The sequence below is a fragment of the Hibiscus syriacus genome, unplaced genomic scaffold (assembly GCF_006381635.1).
Source record: "Hibiscus syriacus cultivar Baekdansim isolate YM2019G1 unplaced genomic scaffold, ASM638163v2 tig00112498_pilon, whole genome shotgun sequence".
Taxonomy (NCBI): Eukaryota; Viridiplantae; Streptophyta; class Magnoliopsida; order Malvales; family Malvaceae; genus Hibiscus; species Hibiscus syriacus.
The window spans coordinates 2,074,056-2,096,600 of record NW_024063347.1 but is presented as its reverse complement, the minus strand read 5'-3'; the positions used below and the strand labels follow the sequence as shown (position 1 = coordinate 2,096,600).

Below are 22,545 nucleotides of genomic sequence, written 5' to 3'. Positions count from 1 at the left end.
GAGGAAATTGAACAATATAGCTCCCGTTACTTTCTTGTCTAGTTAAACCTATTCAGTTCAAAAGAAACTTATTATAAACTAAGCTTTATTCTATTTGCGCCTTGGCAATATCTCCTCTAACATGGAACAATATAGCTCTAAAGTAAACTCCACAGGGGTGGACAAGTAATACCTATATTACTTGAACTTGAGTAAGGGAATCGATTTGTGTCCTCCTACGCAGATATGTTAAACTTTTTCTAAGTGTTTCCATGTATTTGGAGGACCTGAGAGCCATATCAATTCCATACCCATATCCATATCATGCATCAGATGGAGGTTAATTTTTGCCTTATCAGTAAGCAGAGGAAAACAGAAAAACAATTTATTTTGGTCAAGTACGATGTGATTTCTTTTCATTGTAAAACAAAATTAATGGATCATATTGCTATGCACATTATGCATAATCCACTTCAAGAAGAAAAAACAATTAATTAGAAACATCATGAGAGTAAAAGAATACCGAGTTTCAAGGAAAATTGAACTAGGTTAACATCACCCTCATGCAAAAAATTGCATGAGTTTGTACCATAAAAAATCAAGGTAACTGAATTTGGTAGTAACATCTCACTCAACCCAGCTATCATACAAACATTCATGCTAATAAAACTCGATTAACTCTACAGTTTATTAGGGCTTCAATGACATTATTATGCACAAAAAGTGATTAAATCATACTCTAGATGAACTCAGAAGGCGAACTAGAATCAGGTTTCCCATTGTCACCTAATCCTCCAGGATGCTGCAAATTTTGTAAAACTTGATGAGGCAACCCCCCCAAACCAGCTGCTAAGCCATCATTTGCTGAACCATAAAATTGACAAAAGAGCCTAACCATGACACCAAGAATCTGCATTTGATTCTGGCATGCTTCCATTTGCATTTGCATCATTGCTTTCTCATGTTCAATCTGCAATCCCAACAACCTTTCCTTCCACTCCATTGCTTCTTCTTCGAGCTTCTCCTCCATTCTCCTGCTCCTCCTCCTCTCCTCATCCAATTCCTTCTCTAACCTCAATCTTCTTTCACCTTCCTTCCTAGCCCACAACAGCTCCCTTTCCTCCAACTCCATTTCCCAACTCTCCATCCTCTCTTCCCTCTCACTCCATAGCTTTTCTTTCCCGAACTCCAATTCCCTCCTTTTTTGCTCCCTCTCCATCTCACCTTTCTCTTTCACAAACTCTCTTTCCTTCCTTTTCTCTTCCCTCCTCACCACCCCGTCTCTCAACTCCAACACTTTTGTTCCAAGCAATCCAAAACCCTTACTTCCTCCTACACCTTTCCTAGATTTTCGAACATGAGAAACACCGATATCTCCGAATTCTCTCTCCCCTCCAAACTCGCCCTCAGGACCGACCTTATCATCACCACCATCATCCCCATCTCCATCGACACCGTCCTCTTCCTCTTCCTCCTCAAAATTCTCACTATCAATTGCAAACCCCAAGTCACAACAATCCTCAAACAAATCACTCCCGTTACCATTGATTTCACTACCTTTCTTCCCTTTAACTTCAAGTTCCACATCGCCAAAAACCTCTTTATACTTCAAAAAATTTTCCCAATGATTCTCACCGTCTTTCCAATTAAACTCATCATTCGAAATCCTAATCTTCTGCTTCACCCCCAAATACTGGTGTCTCATGTTTTGAACCTTAATAGATACATCACGCCAAGACCACTTGAAAGGAAAAGTAATGGGATCTTGAAGATGATGAACTGAGTTAACATGGTCAGCTATGGGCTTGAACTTTTTCTCTCTGGTTTTGAGTTTGGACAAAGTTCCTGAATTGAGAAGATCAGAGTATTTGGACAAAAGGGTTTGTTCTTCAAGCTCTGACCACTTCTTACGTTTCATTTTCGTAGGAAAAGATCTTATGGAAGGGTCTTGGTTTGGTTTTAAAAATTGTTGGAACAAAAAATAGGTTTGAGCTTCGCAGGTTGTCTGAAAAAGACTTGAGGGACGGAACTCGGAAGTTGTTTTGAGAGATTTGGGAACGATTTTCTTTTCTTTTCTTTAAAGTGTAAAAGTTATAATGCCATTAAAAAAGTAAGTAAATAAACCAGTAAAAATAATAAAATAATGGGTTTGGCATTGGCCAACTGTAAAGCCGAGGTGGCAAAAGGAGTTAAAGATTACATTTTACCATTTCCTTATCCTTTTTTCTATCTAAAACTCCAAAAACCCTTCAATGCCCCGACTGCAACGGAATCAGCTCTGGATAGAGATTTGAAACCCACATCCAAAATCAAACTCAAAGATTGTAACTTTTTCAAGCTGTTCTAATAGGAACCCCAAAACAATGTCTTGTACCTCAGTTTCTTCTTTTACCACTTCTCTCTTTGTCCCTTCAAAAAACTCATCTTTGTCAAATCATAAGCGCAGACTCATGCAATGTTCTCTTGGTGGTACTTTTTTTTTATTTAATTTCACCTTTAGTGTTCAATTTAAGATTTTGTTTGTTACTTTGTCGTTTGATGTGGGATTTTCTGGTTTTTTGCTACTAAGACCAAGTCAAAATTTTTGAAGATTAGAAAATTAGGAGCTTAAGCATTTGAACCTCTCTGTTTAAGCTGGATTGCATTATTTAATGAGTTTTAGTTATGGGTTAATGGGACTCATTGAGATGCAACTATTTTTTAAGTGAATGAAGCTCTATTCTTGTCTCAATTTCTTCGTGGAAAAGATGCTTGAAATTATCAATGAGTTAATCTCATATGTGAGAATTAGCTGTCATTTTTAGATTTGATTGTGAACGGTGAGTAGTTATAATTTATAAGTTTCAGCTCAAGTATTGGGAATGGTAACTACAGTTAAAAGTGCTGAAAGGTAGAATTAGGAATGTGTTGAGAATTGAAACCATAATTAGCGATTATATGATGAGACCATTACACCATGATAGGACAATGACCTGCTTGCAAATGATCTTCTATGTTCTTTATTCATGTCTGTTGTTGTTCTTAATTTTTACTGGTTATACTACAAAACTTGAGTAGTGTGCTTGTTAACTAATGCTTGATCATAACCATGCTTTGCTATCATGGCATGTTCAACGATGATAATTAATTGAGGTAGTGTAAATAATATTGGTCTGATTAAAATTACCTTCAATCTATTTCAGCGTGACATAGTGGTTCCATACATTTGATCCCCTTGTATGTGAGCATAACATGTTTCGATTAACAAAATCATTCACACCGATATTCTGTTCTACTCATATGTATCAACTATCAACTATTCTCTTTGATCAGGCCTGACTGCATTTCTGAACCATGTCTATGTTTTGCTGAAAACTGCTGATTTATAAGTTTTATTTGTAAAATTGTTATCTAGGAACTGTTGTAGAACTGAAAGCTACTGCTGCTTCCGAACTCCTGTTACTCAATGCTGTTCGAGGGCAAGATGTTGAAAGACCACCAGTGTGGCTTATGAGGCAAGCAGGGAGGTACATGAAGGCAGGTTTTTACATCAATGTGCTTTCAAAAGAAATTTTTTTTGCTGCATTTACTTCGGATATTGCATGCCTCAACTGTAATATGTCTGCTTCATGTTTCTGCTATCAAACCCTTTTATGAAAGTGCAAAAAAAAGGGGGGGGGGGGAGGGATTTACCTGTTATTTCTTATGTTAATCTATTAGAAGGGATCTACGTTTTGCATTTTTTTCCCTTTTCTGCAAATCTTATGCTTTGATGCCATCTTTTATATAACTTTTGATTTATATGCATGTATATATATATATATATATATATTACACTTGCTCATTTATTGTAATTTCAATGTTTGTATCTCCCTTTTTGCATCTCAAAGAAGACAACGGGTAATTTCTGTTTGTTTCATTTTCCATTTCCTTTTCAATTATGTCTTACTTTGAATGTTTCATATTGTAGAGCTACCAAATAATCTGTGAAAAATATCCTTCCTTTCGTGAAAGATCAGAAAATGTTGATCTTGTTGTTGAAATTTCACTGCAGCCATGGAATGTTTTCCAGCCAGACGGAGTAAGAATTTTTCTTTTCTAATCCCTTTTAATTATTTTTCTTGAATGAGCATTTCTGATTTTCATTTTATTATTCTTGGTTAAAACCTCATAGTTCCATATTTCAGGTATCAATAGGCTTTAATTGACTTGTGTGTTCTTGTGACAAGAAAGCCAACCATTCCTGTTGCTCTTTGCATATGCAAGTTATAATATTTTTGAATCATTGTGTATCGTGACAGGTAATTCTATTCTCTGATATTCTTACTCCTCTCTCTGGGATGAACATACCTTTTGACATTGTCAAAGGTAAAGGTCCAATAATCTTCGACCCTATAGTAACTGCTGCTGATGTTGATCAAGTGAGAGAATTCAGCCCTGAGGAGGCAGTTCCTTATGTTGGAGAAGCATTGACAATCTTGCATAAAGAGGTTTACATTGACATTTCTTTTATTATCCTCCTAATTTAAGTTCTTATGTTTCACCTTATTTCATTTCATGACAGTTTTCGTTAGGAAAACATTGATATAACATGGTATTTTCCAGTTTCCACATGCATCAGTTGAACATTCGGAATCTTCTTAGGTAGAAAAGACGAACAAATAATGGCATTAAACGAACAGTTTTAATTAATTAGAGAAGTTGGTTAACCTTAATGTTCCCAAACAGGAAGGTTAACCGTTAGTCCTATCTGCATTAGTATTTTTCTTAAATGATAACTAATTGAATATGAATTTGTTAACCCCTAACCCTTTCGTAATCCTTTGCTTCACCCTTCTATGGTCTGAAGTATGTCATTATCTGGATTTTGCTAACATTTTGTACTACCATTTTATACAAGGATGTTGTGTGATTTTTTAGAGCTCGGGAAACCTTGAAAAATCTTGCTCACTTAACACTACATTTCAGTAAATTTAAGAGCATGAAGCCTCACCCCCTTTCTTCATTTTGCCAGGTAGATAATAAAGCTGCAGTTTTGGGTTTTGTTGGCGCTCCATTCACTCTAGCATCATATGTGGTTGAAGGTGGTTCATCGAAGAACTTCACCAAAATAAAAAGTTTGGCCTTCTCTCAGCCCAAGGTAGTTTTAGTTCTCTTTCTCTATCATCTCAGATCAACTGGGGTGAAGTTTGTCCTTTTCTTCTTCTTTCTTTTGGACCTATACTTGTGTTAAATAGTGGCGTAAATGTTTTCTGTCTGCTGCTTCAAATTTTGATTGCCAGCGAACAATTTTATTACCTCAGGTCAAAGTAACCTCTTTTTCCTCCTACAGGTACTTCATTCCTTGCTTCAGAAATTCGCAACCTCCATGACAAAGTACATTCAGTACCAAGCTGATAATGGAGCTCAAGCTGTTCAAATATTTGACTCTTGGGCAACAGAACTAAGTCCGGTGGATTTTGAGGAGTTCAGCCTGCCATATTTGAAGCAAATTGTAGATGCCGTAAAACAAACCCACCCGGATCTTCCTCTAATCCTCTATGCAAGCGGATCTGGGGGCTTGTTAGAAAGGCTAGCTTTAACTGGTGTTGATGTAGTTAGCTTAGATTGGACCGTTGACATGGCTGAAGGTAGGAGGCGACTCGGACATGATATTGCCATCCAGGGAAACGTTGATCCTGGTGTACTTTTTGGTTCAAAAGAGTTTATCACCAATCGGATACATGATACCGTGACAAAAGCTGGTAAAGGGAAACACATATTGAATCTCGGTCACGGGATTAAAGTAGGTACACCCGAGGAAAATGTTTCCCATTTCTTTGAGGTTGCTAAATCAATCAGGTACTAAAAGCAATACTGGATTTAACTAATTTCCTACCAAGTTTATGCATCTTCTGGTTATTTTTTCCAGCCTTTGATTGTTCCATTTGTATTTATATTGTTCCATGAAATTGTTGACAACTTCGACTCCCAACATGTATCTATGTTACTCAAACTCGAGTGAGAGTCATGATGCAAGTTTGCATCCGAAACGGGTATGTTTAATTTTTCCACGTATATATCTAGAGGGTCTTTGGAGGATCATTTTCGCATATACATTTCAAATGTGCCGGACATGAATACTTCAAGAAAAATGATGAGTTGGAGTAGCATAAACTCAGTATAGATAAAATTTGAAATGAGGCCCATTGGAGTAGCGTAAACTTAGTATAGATAAATATCCCCTTCATGTTAAGTTTTTTTTTTTAATAAAAAGGGTATACAATCTTTGATCCCATCCCATTGCAGAGTGCCAAAAAAAAAATCTGTTGATCAGATTCACAACAGCTTTGGACTTCTTTACAGCTTAAAATGATGAATCCGAAGCCCTTTGAGAAATATGCTTATTAATAGGTAGAAGAAAAGATGCCAAAAGGAACTGAAGAGTCCAGACTCAGCTTAGCTTATAAAAGTCATTTTGTCACGAATAGAATCTGATTCCTGGTTTAATCATTTGAGTTAAGCTTAAAAACTATAAATTATAGGTTGCTTACCTAATGGTTTGTTTGCTAGTAATGAAGTTTCCTAATTATGAGTTTTAAGGCTTGCAAGTCATATCATAGTATGTAGTTAAGTCTTGCCCGTCTAGCTCAGTTGGTAGAGCACAAGGCTCTTAATCTTGTTGTCGTGAGATCGAGTCTCACTGAGGGCAATTCATTCCACGGAAGCTACTCTTAACCTAGCGTTGGGGGTAGTCTACCCTACCTCTCCCTTATCCCATTACATATGGAAATAGGGTCAGCTTATTTAGTTAAAAATGGCTGGCAACTTCCACTGAATACCAAGCCTGAATTTTTTTATTTCAGACCTTGCGATGTCCAATTCCTCTCAGCAAATATGCTAATGCCACCTTGTATACATGATTGGTGAGGTTTAGCTGTACAAATGGTGCACATCCAGGGATTTTTTTTTAAAACTCACTGGCAAACACAAGACGTAAAATCTCCAAATCTTGAATCAATTAAGAATGTTCAACTTGATTGTGTTTTAAAACCCTGTTAAAAAGAGTTGATTTTGACAAGGAAATTAAAAGAAGACATGCAAAAGAAAGAAGCCTGACAATCATGATGGCTCAGCCCTTGAGAACAATGGGGCCAGCAAGGAGGAGGTTAACATTACCAATCCCATAACCACACAAAAATGTAGCCTAAATTTTCAACCGTCTTGATGACACACCAATAATAAAGTTCAATCAAGACTCAATTGGTTTCATTTTGTCCAGTTCATATTTCATGATGTCATCCGAGAACTAGTGGTCTGCAATGGCAAACCAGTATTGGATCCCCAAGATCAAGAGTCTACTTTGTAGAATCAATACTGCTGCTCAACAACTGTTCCAATTTTCATTCATTCATGAATGGCTAAATCTTGTTTAAACAAGAAAAAAAATTAAAAAAAGTTTGGTTTTTGAAAAGAAAAAAACCTGCCATTTAAGAAAAAAAAAGGTGAAGTTTTGTTTTCATTCTTAAAAGAAAGCAAAAAATATGGGGTCAAGTTGTTTCTTTCCCTTTTATATTAAGCATGATTTCGTTTGAGCTTTGAAACAAAAAGTGGAAGATTTGAAGTATATTCCGATAATGAATTCCCAAAGTAGCCTTATGATATTTTTATCACCATTCACCACTGCAGCTGCAAAGCTTGCATGTCAGTTTTGACTGCAGTAGTAAAGTCAGGCTTTTCTCCTAACCCACAACTTACATTGAGAGGCCTTTCTTTATATAGTTCAAAACCATGAATCCCCTACCATCTCATTACATTCATTCTACTTGCAACATTTGTGTCTTTCATCTCTAGCTCCCCCCCCCCCCACACACACCCCACCACCACCACCTCCTCATCAAAAGGCTTTCTTCCTAAATTCATTGCTTTCTCTTCACTTTTAGGGTAGAGTTTTCTTTGTTGAACCATTTTCTTTCAGTGAAGCTGGTGGATTTTAAATGTTTCTTTCTGTTTTTCTTTTTTTAATCTAAGCTAACTTGAATCTAATGCTCGCCTTTAAATGTGACCAAGAAGCAATGTTCTGTTCTTGATATGTTTGCTTTGCCTTTGTCCATACCTGTTATTTCTTTATTTGAATATCTTCAATCCTTTCATTATGTTGATGAAATATCGTGTTAGCTTTAAGAGTTTGGTTCCACTCCTTTCAGCTATTTTTCCAGTTTCCACAGGAGAGATTGCTTCATAAGTATGGTTTTCTGAAACTAAGATAAATTGTAAAAGACTTGCTGCTAAGTTTCTTTTATAGCAGCCTTATTCTACCATATGATCCATGATTTCAGCAGTTTACGTGACCCATATAGTTATCTGCTATGAATTCTAATGGCTATGGCTGTTATTTAGCGATTCGGTTCTCTCCAATATCAATATTCATCGTAATTGATCATGACAACATTGATTGTGTTTGCAACTGCGATAAATGCATCAAGAAAATAGCTAATCTAATTAAGTCATTCAACATGTTATTGTGTTCATCACCTTAAACTCTAGGCCTACAAGTAAATGTAATCCTACTCCGGACTCAAAGCTGAACATCTAGGACTGAAGTGTGAAATTTCAATCGAACATATTGTGTTTGATGGCTGATATGGTATCACTGGTTACCATAAACTAGTTGAGAAATTTGATGCATCATTGAGTTTTTCTCTTCAGTTCTCTACTTGAAGCATGAATTCAGTATGTATGTATGTATGTATGTATGTATGTATGTATGTATGTATGTATGTATGTATGTATGTATGTATGTATGTATGTATGTATGTATGTATGTATGTATGTATGTATGTATGTATGTAATGCTTTTTGGGTGATTGAATAATTGTGGACCTGCCTCTTTATTGTGTCTTCCAGAGAGCATCCAGACAGGACCAGGGAATGCAGAAAAATGTGCTTGCATCCGGTTCTGAATTACCTGTATTCATTCTCGATGACGTTGGATGCTCAACATACGGCAGATCCATTCCCTGTGTCGAAACTCTTAATGGAGTTGAAACTGAAATCTCTGTCATGTTAAACGGATGAACTTGTTGAAGACGGTCGAGTTCTCCAGTAGCTACTCCTGCACTTTAGACGATAATATATATATATATATATATTATATACATAGTTACTGCAGGAGATAAAACTTTATTGGAGTGTGTTAAGATTTGAACTTTAGAATGGAAAATAAAGGGAAGGTGTTGATGCATAAGTACGAGTTCGGAAGATTTTTAGGACAAGGAAACTTCGCCAAAGTTTACCATGCAAGGAACATCGAAACCGGCCAGAGTGTGGCAGTTAAGGTCATTGACAAGGAGAAGGTTTTGAAAGTAGGGATGATCGACCAAACAAAGAGGGAGATATCGGGAATGAGCCTGGTTAAACACGCGAATATCTTGGAGCTTTATGAGGTTATGGCTAGCAAGAGCAAGATTTACTTTGTTATGGAATATGCCAAAGGTGGTGAGCTCTTCAACAAGTTATCAAAAGGGAAGTTGAGAGAAGACGTGGCTAGGAAGTATTTCCAACAACTCATCAGTGCAGTTGATTTTTGCCACAGCCGAGGTGTTTATCATCGGGATTTGAAGCTGGAAAACTTACTCCTTGATGAAAACGGAATTCTTAAAGTATCGGATTTCGGTTTGAGTGCCCTAGCCGAGTGTAAGCATCAAGATGGGCTACTCCACACAGCTTGTGGAACCCCTGCCTATGTAGCTCCTGAAGTTATAAACCGTAAGGGTTACGATGGAGCCAAAGCTGATATCTGGTCATGTGGGGTGATCCTCTATGTTATGCTGGCTGGTTATCTTCCATTTCATGATACCAGTCTAATCGCAATCTACAGGAAAATAAGCAAGGCAGACTACAAATTTCCTAATTGGTTTTCACCTGAAGTCACCAAACTGCTGTCAAGAATCCTCACTCCGAATCGTAAATCTAGGATTTCAATCACAAAAATAATGACAAATCCGTGGTTCAGAAAGGGATTTAACTCGAAAGCAGTCGATATTGATGCAGTTTGTAGTTGTGAGACTAACTACAATGCATTTGAAGCAAAGAAAGACACGGCTAAGCTCACTAATTTGAATGCCTTTGACATTATTTCTTTATCGAGCGGATTCGATTTGTCCGGATTATTCGTAGAAAGTGAAGAGAAAAAGGAAGTTCAATTTACTTCATTGCATACGTTCTCTGCCATAACATCTAAACTAGAGGTCAATGCTCAGAACTTGAAGTTGAAAGTTAAGGAAGGTGGGGTGATGAAAATGGAAGGATCCAGCAGAGGTGGAAGAGGGACATTGGCTATCGATGCAGAGATATTCGAGTTTACCCCGTCTTTCCACTTGGTAGAGCTGAGGAAATCCAGTGGTGACACATTGGAGTTTTAAAAGACGTTAAAACAGGAAGTTAGACCAGCTCTGAAGGACATTGTTTGGGCTTGGCAAGGTCAGCCGCATCACCCGTCCTAACCGTCTTCAAGTTTATTTGCAGAATTTAATGTTCATATCATTGTTTGGCAATTCAAAGTTGTGTGTTGTTTTCTTTTCATTAATCTTCGTTTGGTGGTGTCTGTTCTTCATAGCATTGATTAGTTCAGTTGTGTTGTGGAGTTGATATCGGAAAGCAAACAGTCCATCTTTTTATTATTTTTTAATCTTAAAGAAAATAATTAATTAATTAATTACAAGTCGAAGTATATATATATATATATATATATATATATAATGGGAAAAAATAAATTTTACTACAAAAAGTGCAGGTAGGACTAGAAATCTTAAATAGAAGAACCCGAATTGGATTAGAATTCCACATCTATCAAATAATTTATACAAATAATTCTACTGGTTTTTGAAGAATTTGGGAATCGAACTTTAGAATGGAAAATAAAGGGAAGGTGTTGATGCAAAAGTACGAGTTCGAAAACTTTGCCAAAGTTTACCAATGCAAGGGACATCGCAACCAGGCAGAGTGTGGCGGTTAAGGTCATTGACAAGGAGAAGGTTTTGAAAGCAGGGATGATCGACCAAACGGTCCAGCTTTTTATTACTTGTTAATCTCAAAGAAAATAAATAACTAATTAATTACAAGTCGAATTATATATATATAATGAGAAAAAAGTGCAGATATTCTCCTGCGAGTAGAATTAACCCATAATAAAAGATCCCAAACTGGATTAGAATTCCACATCTATCCAGTTCTGGAAATCTCAATCCTCTTAGGATTTGATATGTTTTGTGTGTGTGTGTGTATATATAATAACCTGTTTTTGGCTATGCAAACCGCCTTATCTCAAAACCTTTGTTTTCTCTGATTTTAGCTTTTCTTTTGGTTTTCTTAATTTCGTTTCTGTTAATCTATGGGTGACGCAAAGGAAAGTGCGTGTTTAACTCTACAAGAAGTGAGTGCTGCGTTTGTGGAGCGATATTATTTGGTGCTCCGTGATTCCCCAGAAGATATGCAGAAGTTCTATAAAGATTCAAGCATGGTTAGCCGCTTGGGACCTGATGATATCATGACCACCTTCACAACCATTCAAGATATTAAAAAACATCTTTCCTCCTTTGATTGCAAGCAACTTCATATTATTTCTTGTGCTTCTCGATTGGCGGCGAATCAGGGTGTCTTTATCGTGGTTACCGATTCTTTCACTACAAAGAATGAACAGATCATCAAGTTTAAGCAATCCTTCATACTCACGCCCATGGAAGCACTTCATAATTTTTTTTTATCTCCAATGATATTTTAAATTTTGTTGATGAGAAAGAATGGATAACTCCTCGTGTTTCGACTTCGAGTTCAAACACCGATCTTTTTGCCGAGGAGGATTTTCCGGCGACTCTTTCTATAAACGATGTTTCAAAGGCTACTTGGAGTTCGTCAAGTCAAGTCAACTATTTATGTCGAGGAGGTTTCAAGTTCTGTTTTGAAACTACATGAAGATGTGCCAACTCTTCCCATAAAGGATGTTTGTATATATTGTTGTTAAAAGTGACGTGTCAACTCTTCCCATTAAGGATGTTTCAACCACTGTTTTTAGTCTAGCACAACAAGATAAGCCAACTCTTCACACGTCAACTTTTCATAATAAAGATGTTCCAATGGCTGTTCCAACCTCAAAACATGAATTGGAAACTACACCAATCAAAGGTATATCACCCATCATTTCCAACTCAACCCATCATATTAAACCAATTTTTTGTATGGAGGATTTTCCGGCTATTATTTCAAGCTCGACACGTTGAGTGCCAGTCGACACGTTAACCTTTTAAAAATGATTACTTATTAAATTATGGTATTTAATGGGTAAGGATGCTATACAATTAACATTATATAATTTGCCTACTTAAATTTAATATAGATAATAAAATATTTTAAATTTAATATATTTGGAGCCCAAAAGAGCAGAAATCTCTTCTCCATTTCCAATACTAGAGAACCACAAAGGTTGTCAAAAGTAGTGATGCGGCATTGGATTTGTTTTAGATGAGTTATAAAGAGTAAAAAAGAATATTAATTTTTTTAAAGAATTTAAAGTTTAAGAAATTGCATATATAGAATGTACGTGTACTAGCAAATAGTTGAAATCTTTGGAAATGAATATTACTTTAGAATCACCTTAAATTAATAAAAGAAATTATTAATTGGTCTAGCTTGATGAAATATTAAATTCTTTAAATAATATCCACAATTATAATTTTAGTGTCGTGGATTGTTCAAACTGAGTTCAAAGAATTGCTCTCATAATATTCTCTCGATGTATATTAACTTGTCAGTAAATTAGATATCAATAATTATGTCTAAAAAATTATTAAGTTATTTCTATTAAAATATTAATAATATATATTTTTAGCATATTAAATTTATGAATATTTATTTATTCACTAATTGTGTAGACTGCAGTTTACACAAATCTGTTTATTTGAACCTTAAAATCTAAACTCTAAATTTTAAATCTTAAATTTATAAATATTCAAATGTATATAATATATAATATTAAAATAAATAAGATTATATAAGTTAAAGTTTATACAATATACATTAGATTGTTTTTAAAAAAATTCAAAGCAATAAAAATATTTAAAAAAAACAATACGGGTAGAGTTAAATCATGATTGAATTAAGCCATTTATAAATGAGAAAATAACCTCAGTGACAAAAAATATCTTATAATATATAATTTTAACCAATTTTTTTTGGATTTGCCAAAATGACCAACTAAATCGCAATGCGATCGATAATTCGCAACGCGATCTCTGGTATCGCAAATCAGTTTCCAGATTCGCAATGCGATTTTGGACTATCGCAATGCGAACTTGTAAATCGCAATGCGATAGTTGAAGTTCGCAATGCGAATATAGACTATCGCAATAGTCCAAAATCGCAACGACTGGTGGTATTGCATTTGTTTCTTAAGAATTTTCTCTAAAAAGATAGTATTCGCGCGGACGTGTCAAAGACACGTATTACCACGACCACGACCACGAGACGAGACGGGACGGCGGCGGCGCGCGAGAGTCCCCCTTGTTCTCTATCACTCAACAAGGAAGTGGGAAAGCCAAGCCTTAAATACTATTCACAATAGTGTTTCCAATACTATGTGGAATTGAGCATTACCAACACTTGTTTCCAATACAATGTGATTATTCAGGAAACAATTAACAATCATGCACCTTAAAACAACTGAATCAGCAACCAATTGCATTAGTATTATACGATTAAATATGTCATAATTAAATGTCAATCTACAATCAATCGCGATTATTGCAATTTTAAGCAAAACATTCAAAAATAATATCACTATTTAAGGCTCAATCTCACATAGTATTGGGAACAAGTGTTGATAATGCTCAATCCCACATAGTATTAGAAACACTATTGGGAATGGTATTTAAGGCTTGGCTTTCCCACTTCCTTGTTGAGTGATAGAGAACAAGGGGGACTCTCGCGCGCCGCCGTCCGTCTCGGGTCGTGGTCGTGGTCGTGGTAATACGTGTCTTCGACACGTCCGCGCGAATACTATATTTTTAGAGAAAATTCTTAAGAAACAAATGCAATACCACCAATCGTTGCGATTTTGGACTATCGCAATGCGGTTTTGGACTATCGCAATGCGAACTTCGACTATCGCAATGCGAATATGTAAATCGCAATGCGATAGTCGAAGTTCGCATTGCGATAGTCCAAGTTCGCATTGCGATAGTCGACTATCGCATTGCGATTTACATATTCGCATTGCGATAGTCCAAGTTCGCATTGCGATAGTCCAAAATCGCATTGCGAATCTGGAAACTGATTTGCGATACCAGAGATCGCGTTGCGAATTATCGATCGCATTGCGATTTAGTTGGTCATTTTGGTAAATCCAAAAAAAATTGATTAAAATCATATATTATAAGGTATTTTTGGTCACTGAGGTTATTTTCTCTTTATAAATATGGGGACTTGAACAAACATATTTTATTGTCTTCTCGGAGTTCTTGATCGGCCCATCGGACAAAGCCTTGCATTTTAATCATCATATGGCCATGTTTTGTACTATGATTCAGAGATGGCAAAGATAAATGCTTAATGAAATATTGAAGTAGTCAGAATTAAGGTTGAGCGTTTGAAAGAGTCAAGTTGAATTAAATGAATTTTTATAACTATATACATATATATATTTCTTCATATGTGATATACATATATCATACAAAACTCGAAGTCATAATTCAATTTGAAAAAATCGATTTTTCGAGTGAGTTTGAATTTTGCTCACCTTTAATAAGAAGAGTCGAATCCAAATAGCAAAGTTGTAATAGGAAATCAGATGTTCAAATCTTTTTTCTTGTCCAGGGGAATCTCAAAATATGTATGGGCTGTTTCTATCAAGAAATATGTAGGATCGTTGCAAATCGGCAGTCAGCTGCTCGCTCTAAAAAGAGGAAAGCCCGATATATATGTGAACTTGAGAGAAAAGCACAAACTCTTTCTGCTCAACTAACTTTATTCCAGGTTCTTGTCAAATACATAGTTACATACCTGTCTCGTTACATAACTGTAAGTCTGTAACTGTATTGAGTGACCATCTGATTGTAGTGCCTTGAGTTTACAATTAACCTTTATGACTTGAATCATGTGTAGCTCATGTTAAACTAGTGTAAGGCGACTCCCGAGTGATTTGCAGCCGGTTTAACGCTTTTCTGCTAGCTTATAAAATGTTTACTCTCGTGAACCGTCTAACTACGTTAAACTCGGGTGAGAATTTCAGATTCGGGTATGCATCCAACAAGGGTATTTTCAAACTATGTTGATAATCATTCAATATCAGTTCGGAAGGCGATGGTTTTTTGCCATTTGGAACATATATTGGCAGTAGTGCAGGAAATCAAGGCTTTAGTCATCAGAACTTTAACTACCTTGCTACCTTACAAGGGGTGAAGGTGACCTACAAGCTGAGCTTCTAATTAAATGCACATGGCATGTGGTTGAACATTTTAGTTAGAACTGATCCATTTAGGAACTTGGAAGTCCCCCCAAGTGGGTCTGTTTTTGTGGCTGCTGTTTAAGGACAATGACTATTGAGTTCATGGTCCCTTTACCCATTGAAGATGATATGAAGATTGTTTTCAAAGTGGGAGTAAGAGTGATAATCCCTTGAGAAGGGCACTCTTATTGGCACCAAACACAGCGACAATCCACATGACCTTTTGTGGATCTTATTTCAAGCTTTGATTTGTGTTTGTCCCCATGGTAACGGCCGCAGAGTTTTAGGGTCACAAATCTTAATCCTATTCATATAAAGAAATTTGAGGGGAAAAAAAGGAAGAAAAATCCGAACCAAGCAAACGGACCAAATTGCTGTAAATCCTGTGGTTCATGTATTTTTAGGTATAAATTAAGTGAATGGATCTTAATCGCTCCAATGGAAAATCTATATTTAGTTTATTACTGTTCCTCTTCCATTGATAAAATAACCAAACAAAAATTAACAAAATATTCATTAATTGCCCCCATGCAGGATCAAAAATTATAATTACATAATATTAAACTTTTTAACAGATTAAGAACCCAAAGACGGAAATACGTTTATTTTGACATTATACATATATATATATATATAGTCTAGGATAATTATAATTTAGTATATATTTAGAACTCTTTTAATCTATCGATAATATATATATATATTGCAAATATAATTACTCGAATTTAGAATCTCTAGAGAGAGCTACCTTTCCTTTTACTTCTGAAATTACTTGATGAGTTCAATTTTCCATATATTTCTTTAAAGTTATGAGTATAATGTATAATTATAATTACAAGAAATAAATAAGTAATTATAAGTATAATAAAATCTTAAGTGTAATTATAAATATAATATATTAATTTAAGTATTAAGTCACATAAAAATAAAATAAAAATATTAGTGTTCGTGTTACTTTCCATATATTTAAAGTATTATAAATTACATAAAAAAATTGCACATAATTAATAATTTATTTATGTATAATTTTACATGTTTATGTAATTTTATTATGTTAATGTTTTTATGCTGTGTTCATGTTTAGGAACATTTTTCATATAATTTCTTTTATAGAAATCGTTATCCAAAATTACAATAAAGGTTTACAATCATAATCATAAACTAAACACCTAATTAGGATATTTTCTTGTAATCATTGCCACAAAAACTAATTACTCAAGATCACTCATTGACTATATAAGGAAAATGTTAAAAACCTAACCAAAAACTTCGAATAAAAGATGACACAAATAGATCCGATTGAATCGATAAACAAACCATAAAAAATATCAAGCTACTAAAAAACCACCGATAAATTACAAATCAAAGTCGAGTGACATTAGAAAACTATCTACGAATTTAAACTGCGTATCTAAATCCAATATAAGGATCCAAAGCATGGAAGATCAATATAATAACAAATAAACGACATCTTGATCAATTACGGCAATATTAAATCTAATCCTAAAAAAAATTAGACGAAAACAACAGTTAAACAACCGAAACATATAAAATAACAGAAATAACGTATCTTAAAGATAAAAAAATCATATCATAAAAACAAAGTTATTATAAATTGAACATACACCGTCCCCACCTATAACTACCAACAAAGATAGGAAAAGATACAAACGAGAAGCAAGGAAAAGGTAAAAGAAAACTAGAGCGAAATTCTTTTCCAGATAATTTTTCTTGATAAAGTTTTAACGAGACATATTATATTTAATAAACATTCGGAGCATTATAATTATTTATTATTTATGGATGTTTGATTAGAACAATAAATTTAGATTTTGAGATTCACTAAAGTTAAGATTTTATGTGACGTTTATTTTTTATAATATAAATTTTAAATTTTAAAAAGTATTATACACATTTTATATTTAAAAATAATATACAATTTTCACTTTATTCTTGTATCTTTTATTCTATTGTGCTTGTTTTATCTTTTCTTTTATAATATTATCGACTATGAATTAGACAAAAAAAATAAAGATATATAACAGTAGAAAGTTACGTTTCTCATATTTTTTTTGAAAAAATATGAAATTAACAAACAAAATTAAAAGCAAATAAAACCATTAATCAACATCATGTGGCCAAATCTCATATTATATATATATGGATGTTTTTGTTTATCTTATTATTCATGTATGACATTAGAGCATGAAAACCACTGAAATTGAAATGAAAATGATGCACGCGTTAAGAAGATAAGGGCTGAGGGACCGCGATCCCCGGAGAGCTTGCATGTGCCTCCTAACATGGTAGGGACCCCTTTCTCTCTAATCTAATCTTTCCCTCACTAAACCCCAAAATATTAACCTATTCCATTCATCCAACACTCAACTAATCATTGTGAAAAACTACAATTCTTTATGTTTAAAAATATTATTCACCCCCACGTACGCATTCTATATTCCTTGGAATCTATTTTTCAGTCTTTCGTTTATTTTTATATATTTTTATCTTTATATTCGAGTTTTAAAAATATATTTCTATATTGTACATATAATCATATCCAACACTCGAATAACATAACTTTCAAACCCTAAAACATTCGAATTAGGCCTCAGAGTACAACTCGAAACTCAAAAATTCCAAGGATTCTAGTATTTGTGAAGTCCAGCTCACCTCCTTTCCAAAGTCTCCTACTGTATACTCACGAGCTCCATCCCCTTAATGACATCAAACACGTATGATACAGCAAACTGATGGTTAAATAATTAAGATTTTGCAAAATATAATGCAGTATTAAAATTTAATTTAAATTAATCAAAGTTGTTGCCAATTAAGTTTTAGCTTATGCAAGCAAAAGTTGACCCATTGCAGTTGAAAAACATGATGTTTTTTTTAATATAAGATGCTCTTTAATGTTGAATTGAATGCGTTGAAAGATAATGTTGGTGTCCTTAAGTCAACAGGACCTGCATTTTTACAATGTGTTCGACGGATAATGGTCTAAAATGACTGCTAGGTGCACCGCATTAGAGCTGAGAAAAGACCCTCAGACAACAAAGGCAGTAAAAGATTTGTGGATCGAGGGACTGGCGTGATATCTGGGAATTTAAGAAGAAAATTCCATAAACCTACACGTAAGGAAGGTTTAAGATAAACCTAAGAGGGTGGCAATGGGAGGGGTTTGATAAATCCATGCATGTGCAGGTGGGGGCCTATGTGTTAACTGGAACTTTTGCATGTGCAGGGTTGGATCGATGTGGATGGCCCCCGAATATACGAAAATCTGTTTCTTTGTCTAGCCTTTCTCTCTTTAACATCAAAGTTTCTTTCTTGTCTCTTCTTTCTATTTATGTCCACATCACACCGCTCCTTTGGTTCCTATATAAACCCTTTCTTCCACTCCTTCTATGTCACAGGTATCAAGCGGTAACATAATGGCAATATCAGCATTGTCTGCAACTTCTCTTCTGGTTTTTGTCTTCTGTTTTTGCCTACGAGGTGCCTTTGGTGACTATGGGGGAGGATGGCAAGGTGGCCATGCTACATTCTATGGCGGCGGTGATGCATCCGGCACGATGGGTAAGTTTTAGGAGACAAACTTAAAGAGTATCATGGGGTGATGAGAAGTTAAAGCAACTTAATAACTTAATGTTGTATAACTTTTGCTGCTATTTCAGGAGGTGCTTGTGGATATGGTAACTTATATAGCCAAGGTTATGGAACCAACACTGCAGCACTTAGCACTGCCTTGTTCAACAATGGCCTCAGCTGCGGTTCTTGTTACGAAATGAGGTGTGACAATGACCCGAAATGGTGCCTGCCTGGATCCATTATCGTCACCGCGACCAACTTCTGCCCTCCCAACTTTGCTTTGTCCAATGACAATGGTGGCTGGTGCAATCCTCCTCTGCAACACTTTGACTTGGCAGAGCCAGCCTTCTTGCAAATTGGTCAATACCGGGCCGGAATCGTCCCCATTTCGTTCAGAAGGTAAAATTTATAAAAACCCTTTTACTAATTATGTACTAAAAACAATGAATTGACCTCATGTGAATGACAAATTCATGTTGGTATTTACAGAGTATCCTGTGTGAAGAAAGGAGGAATCAGGTTTACAATCAATGGTCATTCTTACTTCAACTTGGTCCTAATTACAAATGTTGGAGGTGCTGGAGATGTCCATTCAGTATCAATCAAGGGTTCAAAAACAGGATGGCAATCCATGTCAAGGAATTGGGGCCAAAACTGGCAGAGCAACTCTTACCTCAATGGTCAAAGTCTGTCATTCCAAGTCATCACGAGCGATGGCAGATCCGTGACCAGCTACAACGTGGCACCCGGAAATTGGCAGTTTGGTCAAACATTTGATGGTGGTCAATTCTAGAGTTTCAGGACAACAAAGGGTCTTGGAATAGAAGATACATATGTCATAGATATTGTTTGAGTCAGGGAAAGGTATAAGAGGGAGAGTTCAGAGTAAGGAGAGGCTCAGCCAGCCCCATATGGCTGTCAACTGCTGAGGTGATTAATTGGGCACCCGCTAGGCCTTTATATATATCACTTTACTTGATTCATGATCAAGGATATTTCCATTTGTTTGGCTTTTGTTTTAATTCATCAGAGCCATGCCATGAACTGAATCAAAATATCAAATTAAAAGATTTCTTTAGTTCATTCTAAACTTTGACTTCTATGGTTTTCTCTTAACAAGAAATCCTGATGACAATCATGGTGTATCGAAAACCATTGAATGAAACCGACAGAGATAGACGAAGCAGCCGTAGATATAATCCTTTCTAAATTTATTTAGTAAAAGTAGAGACAAACAAATGTACAAGCCCCCTACAGACTATAATAGTCATGTGGAAACCAGGAATAGGTGAAACCCAAAATTCCCCGTACCATCTTTTTCTATCCACTAGTGCGGAAAAAGCATTTACCGGACACTGCTACTCAACCGGTGGTGAAGCATGTAGCTAACATAACAGAGAACAAAAGATGCGAAATATCGTCGACATTGTATCAGTCAGTGACACACCTAGAGTCAAGCATGTTCAGTCTCTATGTAAACTGCAAGACTTGGGTGTTTTTATCTTTGCATAAACAACGGGATTCTTCTCATCAAACTCTCATCCACTATCCTATAGTGCTGGGAAAATTTTCGGTGGATCATTCCACAGTATTTATCCACATGTTCTTCATATTTGGCATAGAAGGCTGGAAGAGTAATGGATAAGATAGTTCCTGCCATCAGAACATGAAAAACACAGTACATTTAAACGAGGACATAACTTAGGATTCCTTACACATATAATGAGAAAAAATACATCGACAGAAGGCCTTTCATTTGGCAATTGATTTGTGACTGGACCTTGATACCACTAATTAATAATCTATCTTACTCGGTCTCGGGTGTAAATGTCGAACAAAGGTATGTCCAGTCACCCCCCCAACGAAATAGTGATTGAAAATATATGCGGAGTGAGCAGAGGTAAAATGGAAACTTGGCTTCCAAGGATTGTAGTATCCCATCAGGGAAAACTTGATTCAGCTTCTACTATATGTCCATCTACAAATTGGAATAAAAGACTACTTGAAACAAACATAACTAATTTTTTTTAAAAAGGGGGTTCAATTTCATTGTAAAAGAAGACCAAACATGAAAGAAAGCAGTTTGTTACCTTTGCCACCGCCCAAAAATTGGTGAAGAGAGCCTTGACGACCAAACAAACGGTAACCATCGGAGGATTTTGTTGAAGAAATGGAAGATATTGTGTGATTTCTCATCTCTTCCCCATCATTGTTACCAGAATTCCCCATCAATTGCAATGATGAAATGCAATCCACACTCTCCTTTTTCAGCTTTCAAATTGTACCCAGAAATGAAAAACTAAAAGTTTCGAGTCTTGCACCAAGCTTTCCCTCTATGAAACCAAATTACAACCGGGTCACTGTTCTCTCACAGAATTGACCAACAAAGGGGGAAAGGAAAAGAAAAGAAAAAAACTGCTTTTCAAATTGTTTTGTTTGGGAAGAAAAGAAAGCTCGTTTCTCTGTTTTTCATCTCTATCCCATTTAATTTAGTCGTATATTTGTTTCAAAGGGCAGTAAAATTCCGAATCAACTTGAAATCAGTTTGCTCCTCGGCGGTTTGATTTGTCAATGGTTAGGAAATTCAACAATTGAATTTGTTGGTTTATTTTATATTTGATCCTTCCATGTCCCTGTCTCAACAATCATTTTTACATTGTTTAAGGCCACCGATGTTATATCTTGTCTGATTATTGTTGTCTTCTATCTAGCTCGTTTGCAATTTTTAAGGTTACCTTCCTTGTTCGAATTCTTGCAGATAAAATGACGGTGAATACAATTCTGTATCGACAGTTGAAAATGGAAGTGCAGCCGAAGCTGATGTCGTCCCCATTGACATTGAAGTAAAGATTTGTCTGCATGAAAGCTTCCCAAACTGTATTGAGTAGCAAGCTGAAGATTAGAGATGGAGTGCATATTCAAATTCAATCTTGTATGTTGTTTGATGCTGTTAGTCTCATATTGCACAATTAGGTTCAAGCTCAATGAAAACTTATTCATGTTAATTTTTCAATGACTAGCAGATGAGTTCAATTACTTTGTCAAGTAGCAATACATATCATATGTTAGTAAAAAAAAAGTGGTACTTTCTCAACCAGTTTTGTTTCTCTTTTGAGTACTCATGTATTACAGGCCTAATATAGAAATAAGCGTTCAAAATATATCATTTTTAAAAAAAATAGGTGTATAAATTTATTTTTGATCCATTTAGGTGTCTAATATTATCATTTTAGTTGTCTCAGCCGTAATGACTGTTAAAATATTATGTTAAATGAAATGTGTCATGTACTAGTAATTTTAAAAAATTTATGAAAAATAAAAAAATAAAAAAACCCAGAATTTTCGAAAAAAACTTAAAAAATAACTTCAAAACTATAAAAACTCTAATTTTAATCTCCAAATACACGCTGCCCGTCGTCTTTTGTTGCCGTGGAACCTCCACCCGACGGCAAATCCACTGGACAACCAATTAGCCGAAAAAAACCACCAACACATGAGCCAATCTACGACCAATCGAC

The 22,545-nt window shown here is 35.4% G+C and overlaps 3 protein-coding genes across 4 annotated transcripts; all 3 read left to right on the top strand.

The window, feature by feature from the left end:
* Positions 1-2,199: 2,199 nt before the first annotated feature.
* Positions 2,200-6,000, top strand: LOC120180571 (uroporphyrinogen decarboxylase-like). 2 transcript variants are annotated; one of them, XM_039185885.1, is made up of 6 exons: positions 2,200-2,445; positions 3,374-3,495; positions 3,929-4,039; positions 4,260-4,448; positions 4,973-5,098; positions 5,291-6,000. In XM_039185885.1, the coding sequence occupies exons 1-6, from the start codon at positions 2,343-2,345 to the stop codon at positions 5,804-5,806; spliced, it is 1,167 nt and encodes a 388-aa protein (XP_039041816.1). In that variant the 5' UTR covers positions 2,200-2,342; the 3' UTR covers positions 5,807-6,000. The 2 variants fall into 2 exon arrangements, with proteins under 2 accessions (XP_039041816.1, XP_039041815.1); XM_039185884.1 differs by having other exon boundaries at positions 2,201-2,448.
* A 3,012-nt stretch (positions 6,001-9,012) lies between these two features.
* LOC120180570 (CBL-interacting protein kinase 18-like) lies at positions 9,013-10,504 on the top strand. The gene has a single exon (XM_039185883.1). It carries the CDS (start codon positions 9,153-9,155, stop codon positions 10,359-10,361), a length of 1,209 nt encoding a protein of 402 aa, XP_039041814.1. The 5' UTR covers positions 9,013-9,152; the 3' UTR covers positions 10,362-10,504.
* Positions 10,505-18,850: 8,346 nt separating this feature from the next.
* LOC120180574 (expansin-A2-like) lies at positions 18,851-20,117 on the top strand. The gene is made up of 3 exons (XM_039185888.1): positions 18,851-19,015; positions 19,114-19,426; positions 19,517-20,117. Exons 1-3 carry the CDS (start codon positions 18,871-18,873, stop codon positions 19,818-19,820), a joined length of 762 nt encoding a protein of 253 aa, XP_039041819.1. The 5' UTR covers positions 18,851-18,870; the 3' UTR covers positions 19,821-20,117.
* Positions 20,118-22,545: the final 2,428 nt, after the last annotated feature.

What these genes read in the sequence shown, in the direction of transcription:
- LOC120180571 (XM_039185884.1), top strand. Translation starts at nt 2,343, where the DNA reads ATGTCTTGTACCTCAGTTTCTTCTTTTACCACTTCTCTCTTTGTCCCT. An exon ending in AAGCAGGGAGGTACATGAAG is followed by an intron (nt 3,496 to 3,928) that starts GCAGGTTTTTAC and finishes TTCATATTGTAG; the next exon opens with AGCTACCAAATAATCTGTGA. An exon ending in ATGTTTTCCAGCCAGACGGA is followed by an intron (nt 4,040 to 4,259) that starts GTAAGAATTTTT and finishes GTATCGTGACAG; the next exon opens with GTAATTCTATTCTCTGATAT.
- LOC120180574 (XM_039185888.1), top strand. Translation starts at nt 18,871, where the DNA reads ATGGCAATATCAGCATTGTCTGCAACTTCTCTTCTGGTTTTTGTCTTC. An exon ending in TGATGCATCCGGCACGATGG is followed by an intron (nt 19,016 to 19,113) that starts GTAAGTTTTAGG and finishes CTGCTATTTCAG; the next exon opens with GAGGTGCTTGTGGATATGGT. An exon ending in GTCCCCATTTCGTTCAGAAG is followed by an intron (nt 19,427 to 19,516) that starts GTAAAATTTATA and finishes TGGTATTTACAG; the next exon opens with AGTATCCTGTGTGAAGAAAG.
- LOC120180570 (XM_039185883.1), top strand. Translation starts at nt 9,153, where the DNA reads ATGGAAAATAAAGGGAAGGTGTTGATGCATAAGTACGAGTTCGGAAGA.